The sequence below is a fragment of the Pediculus humanus genome, genomic scaffold, assembly GCF_000006295.1.
Source record: "Pediculus humanus corporis 1103172107518 genomic scaffold, whole genome shotgun sequence".
In the NCBI taxonomy this organism is placed as follows: Eukaryota; Metazoa; Arthropoda; class Insecta; order Psocodea; family Pediculidae; genus Pediculus; species Pediculus humanus.
In genome coordinates, this window is record NW_002987134.1 from 160,066 (window position 1) to 170,688 (window position 10,623).

General features: G+C 25.0%; 3 protein-coding genes across 3 annotated transcripts; 1 reads left to right on the forward strand and 2 right to left on the reverse strand.

Moving 5' to 3' along the window:
- Positions 1 to 80: 80 nt before the first annotated feature.
- Positions 81 to 1,238, reverse strand: Phum_PHUM169980 (RING finger protein 113A, putative; the record flags this gene model as incomplete). Its single annotated transcript, XM_002424992.1, has 3 exons — positions 81 to 376; positions 465 to 743; positions 827 to 1,238. The coding sequence occupies 3 exons, from the start codon at positions 1,236 to 1,238 to the stop codon at positions 81 to 83; spliced, it is 987 nt and encodes a 328-aa protein (XP_002425037.1).
- A 271-nt stretch (positions 1,239 to 1,509) lies between these two features.
- On the forward strand, positions 1,510 to 4,456 carry Phum_PHUM169990 (protein crooked neck, putative; the record flags this gene model as incomplete). The annotated part of the gene is made up of 11 exons (XM_002424993.1): positions 1,510 to 1,545; positions 1,727 to 1,816; positions 1,909 to 2,063; positions 2,151 to 2,353; positions 2,428 to 2,729; positions 2,812 to 3,102; positions 3,186 to 3,398; positions 3,477 to 3,623; positions 3,710 to 3,904; positions 3,983 to 4,234; positions 4,313 to 4,456. The coding sequence occupies 11 exons, from the start codon at positions 1,510 to 1,512 to the stop codon at positions 4,454 to 4,456; spliced, it is 2,028 nt and encodes a 675-aa protein (XP_002425038.1).
- A 337-nt stretch (positions 4,457 to 4,793) lies between these two features.
- Phum_PHUM170000 (uncharacterized protein) lies at positions 4,794 to 6,441 on the reverse strand (the record flags this gene model as incomplete). The annotated part of the gene is made up of 3 exons (XM_002424994.1): positions 4,794 to 5,924; positions 6,071 to 6,240; positions 6,339 to 6,441. 3 exons carry the CDS (start codon positions 6,439 to 6,441, stop codon positions 4,794 to 4,796), a joined length of 1,404 nt encoding a protein of 467 aa, XP_002425039.1.
- Positions 6,442 to 10,623: the final 4,182 nt, after the last annotated feature.

Below are 10,623 nucleotides of genomic sequence, written 5' to 3' on the forward strand. Positions count from 1 at the left end.
TGAAATATAATTATGCTCAAATTATTTTTAAACAATTAATTATTAAATATTTAATTAGTTTTTATTTTTAATTATGCAGCTTAATCACTAGACTCACAAGAGTCATCATCACATGTTGTATTGGTAGCTTTTTGAAGCTTGTCCATTAAATCCTTGGCAGGATTAAAAACGCCTCCAGTCTGTTTATTACATACATAACATCTAGAAGTTTTTTTAAATTGTTTTAATGCACAATTTTCACAAAAATAATGTCTGCATTTTGTTACAATTGGATTCACAAAACTTTTTCTACAAATGTAACATTTAAACGGCAAATGTTCATCATCCGAATCAATTTCATAACGTTCAGTATTTTTATCATCAGCTCCATAGCTTCCTAAAAAAAATAAAAAAACAAAAAAAATTTTAAAAAAAATTATTTTTATTATTTTAAAGTTGAATTATTTCAAATAAAATAATTTTACCATCTTGCATTTCTTGTTCTAATTGCCACCCAAATTTATAATCACTTCTGTCGTGCAAAAATTTACAACTGTCGCCAAAACCACAAAATCCTGTTTCCTTATAATCTTTACAAATGTCCGGTTGATAATCCCATCTGACAGTTGCCCTCAAATGAGCTGGAGCTCTAACAGGTCCTTTCCTAACCATTCCACTTGCTGCATTTCCCTGTGCTGTGTCTTTTTTTTCATAATAGTGAGTGTAATTGTTGATCCCTCTATAAATTTTATCATCTGCTTTACCTATAGCAAAAATTATTACATAATATGATACAAGCATTAAACCATTAATGAAAAATAAATGAGTTGCTTAGGTTATAATTTACCTTTTAGTTCTTTGTTAATTTTAATTGAATTCTCAAAAATTGCTTGTGCATCCTTATCTGTTTCTGTTTCTGTTTCTAACACGGCAGTAGCACCCATATCAGCAGGACCAGATCTTTGTGCTTCTCGAGTAGACTTATAAGAAACCATTATGCTTTTCATATCATCCTCATCTAAACTCTCTTCCTCTGATGATTCGTTATCTTTATTCTTTTTATTACTTTCTTTTTTAGAGGTTTGAGACAAAATTTTATGTTTATTTTTTTTTATTCTTTTCACGACGGTAGTATCAGATTCGGAACCCGTTTCTTCTTCAGACACTTGAGTTCTCTTACGACTATTTTTATTTTTAATGACTCTTTTGGAAAAAGTAAAATCTGTTCGTTTATTAACGTCATCCTCTATAGAACTCATTTTAATATAAAAATAAAATGATGAAACAATAAATGTTTATATAAGAATAATAATTACGAATTATAAATATATTTACATGGTCACAATATATATATTATTTAAAATTACCGTTTGCAGTTTTGTAGTGGCATTAGAAAAATCGAAAGCATTTTCAAAAGCTAATTTTAACTTTTCAAATTTGGCTGCGTTGTAAAAACGGAGGTTAGGAAAAGGCAAATAAAACTAATAATTATTACAATAGAATATTTATAATCAGAAATTATTATTAAAAATGGAAAAGCCACAAAAAATGCCTAAAATGGCAAAAGTAAGAAATATTTTATTAACTTTAGTCATTACGATTATTCAAATTTTTTATTTTTACCTTTCAAACTTTATCCTATTTCATACTTTATTTTAAAAGTAAACAAAAAGTTTTTTTTGTAATAATTAAAGCATTTTAATTAAATCACTCTTGTATATGATAAAATTATATATTTTAATTATAGGTCAAAAACAAAGCTCCTGCTGAAATCCAGATTACAGCTGAACAATTGTTAAGAGAAGCAAAAGAAAGGGATCTAGAAATTTTACCACCTGTAAGTTGTACCTCTCTCTTTAAGTAAATAATCATGTTTAGAATAAATACCTTGAAAATGATGATTATTTATAATCATAATTTATTTAATAGCCTCCAAAACAAAAAATATCAGACAGAGAAGAATTGGCTGATTATCAGCATAGAAAAAGAAGAGGTTTCGAAGACAATATTAGAAAGAATAGAAGTGTTATTAACAATTGGATCAAATATGCTCAGTGGGAAGAGAGTCAAAAAGAAATTCAAAGGTAAGGAAATAACTTTTTTTGTATTTACATCTTTTCATCAATAATAGATCATTAATAATAATTAAATTTAATATTGTTTTAATGTAGAGCTAGATCTATATATGAAAGAGCTCTGGATGTTGATCATAGAAATATTACCCTTTGGTTGAAATATACAGAATTGGAAATGAGGAAAAAACAAATAAATCATGCTAGAAATTTATTTGATAGAGCTGTAACTATATTGCCTAGAGTTAATCAATTTTGGTACAAATACACATACATGGAAGAAATGTTAGGAAATGTAGCTGGTAAATACTCTCGAATCTTTACTTTTTTTATAAATTTTTGAACGTGATCTTATGTAAAAAAGACATAATTTAAGGTGCCAGGCAAGTTTTCGAAAGGTGGATGGAATGGGAACCAGATGAACAAGCATGGAATACATATGTAAATTTTGAAATGAGGTATAAGGAATTGGATAGAGCCAGATTAATTTTTCAAAGATTTGTTTATGTACATCCTGAAGTCAAAAACTGGATCAGATATGCTAAATTCGAGGAGAAACATGGATTTATAAACAGTGCCAGAGGTGTTTACGAGAAAGCTTTGCAATTTTATGGAGATGATATTGTCGAAGAAAAATTATATATAGCATTTGCTAAATTTGAAGAAACACAAAAAGAAGTAAAATAACTTTTAATTCAAATTAATAATTGTTATTAGCATGTATACTTTGTGTTTAACATTATTCGTTACTTTTTAACAGCATGATCGAGCTAGAGTTATTTATAAATATGCCCTGGATCACGTACCTAAAGACAGAGCTCAAGAAATTTACAAGGCTTATACAATACATGAAAAAAAATTTGGCGATAGAACTGGTATAGAAGATGTGATTGTCAGTAAAAGAAAATTTCAATATGAGGAAGAAGTTAAAGCGAATCCTAGTAATTATGATGCTTGGTTTGATTATCTTAGACTTATCGAAAGTGAGGGTAACGTCGATATTATTCGAGATAGTTACGAACGTGCCATAGCCAACATTCCACCGTCTAAAGTAAAACGATATAAACTTTATTTTTAATCGTTTTTAGTTTAAAGGAGTACAAAAAAAAAAAAATGTTTTTTTTTTACTTTTAGGAAAAGACATTTTGGAGACGTTACATTTACTTATGGATAAATTACGCTTTGTTCGAAGAATTGGAAGCAAACGACATGGAACGAACGCGTCAGGTATACAGAGCCTGTTTAGAATTAATACCTCATAAATTATTTACATTTTCTAAAATATGGTTACTCTACGCACAATTCGAAATTCGAAATAAAAATTTAACCGGAGCCCGGAAAGCATTGGTAAGAGAACCCGATAATTAATATCATTTTTAAACCAAAACGGAAATAAAATAAATAATTTTGTTTTAATTCCTGCAGGGTACGGCCATTGGTAAATGTCCTAGAGATAAATTATTTAGAGGTTACATAGATTTGGAAATTCAATTGAGAGAATTCGATCGTTGTCGTAAATTATACGAAAAATTTTTAGAATTCGGACCGGAAAATTGTGTGACGTGGATGAGGGTAAAGTTATTATTTGGGAAAAAAAAGTTGAATGAATTGGATAAAATGTTGTGATGATAATGATAATGATTTAAATTAATTTTCAGTTTGCCGAACTCGAAATGTTATTGGGAGACGTCGACAGATCGAGAGCCATTTACGAACTTGCCGTTTCTCAACCTCGATTAGACATGCCTGAACTATTATGGAAAGCTTACATAGATTTCGAAATAGCATCGGGTGAAATGGACAAAGTGAGAAACCTTTACGAAAGATTATTGGAAAGAACGTTACACGTCAAGGTGATTAAATCATTTTTTAAATTGTTTTTCACAAATTCGGAACGACAATGGCGAAAAATTTTCTTTCAATTTTTTAAGGTTTGGATGAGTTATGCCCAGTTCGAATTAGAATATTCAAACGAAGACAATAGCGTTTCGTTAGCGAGGTCTATATACGAAAAAGCAAATCAAGCACTTCGGTCAAACAATCAAAAAGAAGAAAGAGTTTTATTATTGGAAGCGTGGAAAGAATTCGAAAGCAAACATGGAGACGAAACGACGATAAATAAATTATTAGAAAAAATGCCCAAGAGAGTTAAAAAGAGACAGAGAATAATTGCACAAGATGGAGTATGTTTCCATCGTGTTAGGTGGTATTATTATATATCGAAACGATATTTTTTTAATTAATTGTTTTTGTATTTTCAGACCGAAGAAGGATGGGAAGAATTTTTCGATTACATATTTCCAGAGGACGAGACTGATAAACCTAATTTGAAATTATTAGCAAATGCAAAATTATGGAAACAAAAAATGCAAGAAATACAAGAAGAAAAAGAAAGTGGAAAATAAAATTAATTATATATTTTTTTTTAATGTGAAACCTTTTTTTTTTTTAAAAAAAAACAATAAAAAATTTAAAAAAATATTATTTTATTTTTGTTGTTGTGTGTTGACAACTGTATAAAACTTACAAAAACATGTACAGATCAATGTTAGTAAGAAAAATAATAATAATAATAATAATATGTATCAGTGTTGTAATTGTAAGAACATTTCGATTGGTTTATCATTAAATGCTTTGTAAATAATTACATGGAGTAATAATTTCTTATTGAATAAGAAAAAATTGTCTTTTTTCCCCGACCGGAAATAATTTAAAAATAAATAAATAAATTGAGAATTAATTTCAACTTGTTTCAATCCATTTAATAACATATTTTTTAAAATCCGTAAAAATTTTATGGAAATGATGATTTTGCGATGAAGTTTTATTGGTCGAATTAAATATTAATCGAATGCAAGTTGGATCCTTTTGTAAATTACAAATTATAAAAATTTTAATAGGATTATTATTATCATTTGATGTTTTCAATATTGTATCGCATAAATAATCGGAAATCATTTCTTCGGCATTGAGTAAATTAATTTCTTTTGGAAATTCAAATTCGTTTCGAGCTTTTGATCTTAATTGCGAAACCAAACCGTAATAAAAAAATTCACAAGCAACGATAAATGCCTTATCCGAAGTAATAAATTGTTTAACATCGTCCGGAAATTCATCATTAATCACGTAAATAATATTACATTTTAATATTTTACCAACAATGTATTTTAATTTATCAATTAATGATTTACACCAATAATTTATTAAATCTTTCATTGTATACATTTCACATTGTTTCCAATCAATGGTATTTCTTAAATAAATATTTTTTTCAATTAGGCAATCATTTGTCATATGAGAATTATTTAAATTATATTTAAAAAGTTCTTCGTAAAATTTTGAATTAAACGAATTGGTTTTTTTAATAGATTCACATAAATTAAAATTATTCAAACAAAATTTTTGAAAATTAATTAAAATTTGTATTGTTACATTTCTACTCACATTATTGTTGTGTACGAAAACATCTTGAACACACATGAAATTTTTCAACTCTATTTCTTTACACTTATTTTCAATCACGTTTTTTTTATAACATGAAAATTCGTCAGGTACAGTATTAACATTTCCAAATATGGATTTCAGGTATGCTTTACCACTAAACACACTGATAACATTGAATTCAAAATCAAAAATTGAATAAAATTTAAAAAAATTTATTAATAGTTCCGGAACACTCATATCACTTTTATAATTTAATTCGCTTAAATCGGAAGAAAATGAAACATTCCAACCGGATATCATTTCGTTTGAATTTTTTAAATTTTGCAAATGCATAATTGAAGGCATTAATGGTTCTTGAAACTGTTGTAGAAAAAATAAGAATAATAAAATTAAACAGTGGCCTTTGATTCCGCTTTGTACGCTTAATCCCTGATTTTTCATTAAAAATTTTAGTATTAATAATGCATATTTTATTCTGAAAATGTTAAATTAGTTTCAATTGAAATTTCAATATTAAAAATAATGCTTGTAAATATAAAAATAAAAATAAACCTTTCATCAGATTCGAATAAAACATTAATTAATTTAGTATTTGCAACTCCAAAAGAGTCTGAACAAACAATGTCGCATGAGATTCCGCTTTGATGAACACATCTAAGTAATGGAATTCTAGCTTCGATAACAAATGATCTAATAAATAATCTATTATAATGTATGGCTTTTTTTAAAGAATATAGAAAATTGTCTGGAATTTTGTCTAAAAATAAATATTATAATAATTATCGGAGAGAAATTTTTGTTTTAAAATTGAATTTAAATAAAGAATTAATTTCCATGTAATACCTTGAATATCGACAAATATATCGACATCACTACCTTGCAAAGCCAATCTCAATTCGGCAGAACCAAAAATAAATACATTAAAAATTTTTTTCTTGTTAAACATTCTATTTAAAATACGTTTTAAATCCGAACGTATATCAATAATTGAATTATAAAAACTAGGTTTTTCTTCTATTTCAGATATTATAAATGGTATTTGTTCATCTAAAGTTCGTTCAATCTCACTAATATTATTAATCCAAGATAAATCATGATTCTGTAATTAAAAAAAAAAAAAAATCACTCAACTGTTAACTGTAATTCTAATTTAATAAATAAAAATTTTGAAAATAAATACTTGAGCTTTAGATTTATTATTTTTTCTCTTTTTCATTTTCCTAATATTATTTCTATTTATAAGGCCTTTATTATTCATATTTTTAAAAAAAAAAGAAATACTTTTTCCGATTTAATTAATAAAAAAAAAAAAAACTAGTATTTTTAATTAATTCAAAATTAAATAAAAAATGATTTATTTAATAACGTATTATAAAAAAGAATTAAGTAAAATCTTAATAACTTACAAACTATCAGTTTAGCCAACTTAATTTTAATTTAGTCATTTTCCCTTTTTTGGCGCCAAATTGTTTCAATGTTTGTTTTTCATTCGTTAATTTGATAATAATTTAATTATTGATAATTAACGAAACTTTAAACGATAAAAATTATTTTTCTGGGGTTTAAAACAAACATTTTTAAACTGAAATTTCATTATCGTTACGATAAAAAACGAATTACATAATATAATCCATCGTGGAAAAATATATTTACATTTTGTACTCTTGTTGAAATCCTTAGAGTAAATAAATTTATATAATTTTTTAAACCATAATAAAATTTTTTTTAAAAAAAAATCGAAATTCAATACGTTTTTTTATTTTTTCAATGATAAAATTGTTTTTTTTTTATTATTCCTATTTCTAAAGAATGACTTTAAAACTATCTTTTCTTTTCTTTTTTTTTTATATCAATAGCATATCAAAAAAAAAATTGAATAAAATAAAATCAATCAATATAAAATGTCAATGAAAAAATATCATGATGATGATGATGATGATGATGACACTACAAAAAGAGATGACATCAATTTTTTTTTATTTTCAAAATTTTATTTTTAATATGTTGTAAAAAAAAAAAAAAATTAAAAATCATTTTTATCCAGACAACCCTTTTTCTATTTGGGTCACTTCCCAAGGGATATAAATTTTATTTCCCGTTATTTTAAACCGTTAGTCAGCGATTATTATCAATAACTTTTCATTTCTCAAAGGGGTAAGGTTGAAAAAACATTTACATGTCACGTTATTGGCATTTTTTGATATGACAAAAGACAAAAAAAAAAAAACACACAAAATGATTTTTTTCATACCTTACTTATTCAATTCTCTCTCTCTCTCTAAAAAAAAAAAAAATATAAATTAAATATCATTGATTTGGGGTTGGGGTTACCCTTTTTTTAAAAATAAGTAATGCCTTATCATTCAAATTCACATATATATCTCGACCAACACCTTTTTTTTTAACACAAACTAATAATTAAATTTTTTTTTAAAAAAAAATCCATTAGAATGCAACAACTTTACACTACTTTTTATTTAAAAGGTTTTAATTTAAAAAAAAAAATTAGCAGATCTAACTGTTAACGGCTATCTAATTCCACGACCTTTTTTTTCCCCCCATAAGTTTGTAACGGTTTTCATGTTACTTACAAAATAAGTAAAAAACAAAAAATTTTTCAAATTTTTTTTTAATTTTTGGCGCGAAATTTATCAATAATGATAATAATAATTATTATTTTTGTTTTTTTACGATTTAAATTAATAATTAGGTTAATTTATTATCATTTTCAACCGTAATTTTTTCCTTTTTCTTGCTAATTATCTGAAGGGTAACGGCATAAAAGTTCTCCCCCCCTCGAAATTGTTTTTTTTCTTTTGCACCGTTTTAGTTAACCGTATAATTATCCAAAAAAAAAAATAATACAAATAATAATAATAATAATAATAAAAAGAAGAAAAACATTAATTTTACGGTTAACAATCGTAAACATTTAATTTAAAATGGTCAACAAAAACAAAGTTTTTATAAAAGATGGCTAAAAAATTTTTTTTTTTTTTTAAATATTTTTTTTTTAATGAAATTTTTTTGGTTGTTGTTGTTATATAATTATATACAAACAAAAAAAGGAATCACGCTCCAGTAAAATCAGTTTCACCTGGACTTGATTTAATTTAAATAAAAATTATTTTATATGTAATAGAACTTTCGAGAGAAATTATATAATTTTCAACTATCCAGACTTTTTCCCTTTTTTCCTTTTTTTTTTTTTTTTGCAAAAAAATTATTAATCATAATAATAATGAGGAAGAAGGAGTAGGTTAACAACAAAAGAAATCATTCACACAACAACAACAACAACAACCAAAAAAAAAAAAAAAATTCGACGTCATTTTAAGTAAATTTTTTGTGACAGATTTTATTAAAAAAAAAAAAAAACATTTTTTTTTCCTTTTTTTTCCTTTTTTTCCCTTTTTTCCTTTTTTTCTTTGTAAAAGAAAACTTAAAAAGCATCAAAAAAAAAAAAAAAAGGAAACCGTAAATTCGGCCACATATGTTTTAAGATTTAGATGCTACCCTATGATAAGATAAAAATCTTTAAAAATCTACTCCCCAAAAAAAAAAACTAATAATAATAATAATAATAATAATAATAATAATAATACGATTGTCATTTCTCATTGTCATCTCAACGTTTTCTCTCTCTCTCTCTTTGAAAAGATTTCAAGCAATCAAATGATATCTGTAAATATTTATTAAGTGTTCTTTTCAAAGAATTTAATAATAATAATAATAATAATACATATGGTTCAATATTCTTTTGTTATACCAGATAGAAAAAAACATTTTTTTTTTTTTTTTTTTAAATGTTCAGGTGAGATGTTACCCCCCCCCCTATATATAAAAAGAAAATTTTTACTCAATGAAGTCAATCAATATTTTAAGGGTCCTAAAATTATTTTGGCCATAATGATTAATACAATGGTACTTACACCCCCTACCCCATCTCCCCAGTTTAAAGTACTTATTTACTTACATGTGCAATCATTATTTTTTTAAATTTGATAATAATAATAATTCAAGTATTATTTATTATTATTATTTTTTTTTTTTTTTTATTACTTTTGTGTTTTGGCTTTGATGGAAAAATTTTTTTCTCTTTTATTATTATTATTTTTTATTATCCCAGATAAATTTTTTTTTTAAAAGTTTTACGTGTCTGAATTTTAATAGTTTGTTTGGTTGTTGTTGTTGTTGTTGTTTTTTCCCTTCGTGTTTTTTAATTTGTGGAAACACCCTTTTTTTTTTTTTTAATTTTTTTTTTTTTAAATATTTATTAAAGATAAGTTTTTTTTTGTTAAACTGACATTTATGGACGTCTGACAGATTAAAACATCAACAGATAATTATTTTTTATTGTGGTAGTACCTTATTTTAAAAAAATCTTCAAAGTCAAATAAAATAAAGTAAAACGGTTATTTTCAGGTTTTAAATCGAGTCTGAGAAAGAGAGAGAGGGGGGGGGAGAGAAACGTTTATTTAATGATCGTTAAAAAAATTTTTTTTTTTTTTTGCAAAAAGGTAACAACAAAATCAACGACGACCTATTTTATATGATATACACGTCATTAATTTAAACTTAAACGATTTTAACGATAACAAATGAAATTATTATCATTATTATTATTATTATTATCGTTAACAAATAAATATCGTAAATTACGTGGAAGATTATAAAAACACATGACACGTGACGAAATATAAAAAAAAAAATTATTTCTTTTATTATTCGTCCATTAACGTATAATATATGCTCGCGTACAAAAAGAAAAATTCATACACACACACACACAAAAAAAAAAAAAAAAAGAAAATGGCGAATAATATATAAAAATTTAGGTAGGTAGGTAGGTAGGTTTATTGATGATGATGATGATGATGATGATGACCTGTTCGTAAAAGATCTAACACTTAATAAAACCTTTGTGTAAACCAATGAAATCATTACAGTTGTTGAACTGAAAACAATTTTTCTTTTTTAAATTTTTTTTTTTTTTTTTTTTAAAACTTTTGCATCTGCCTAACTTTTAGATTTGATAATAGAAGTTTTCAATGCGAAAAAAATAATAATAATAATAATAATAGCGGCTCTTGCCAAAGGCACCAAAAAAAAAAAAAAAAAAAAGAAA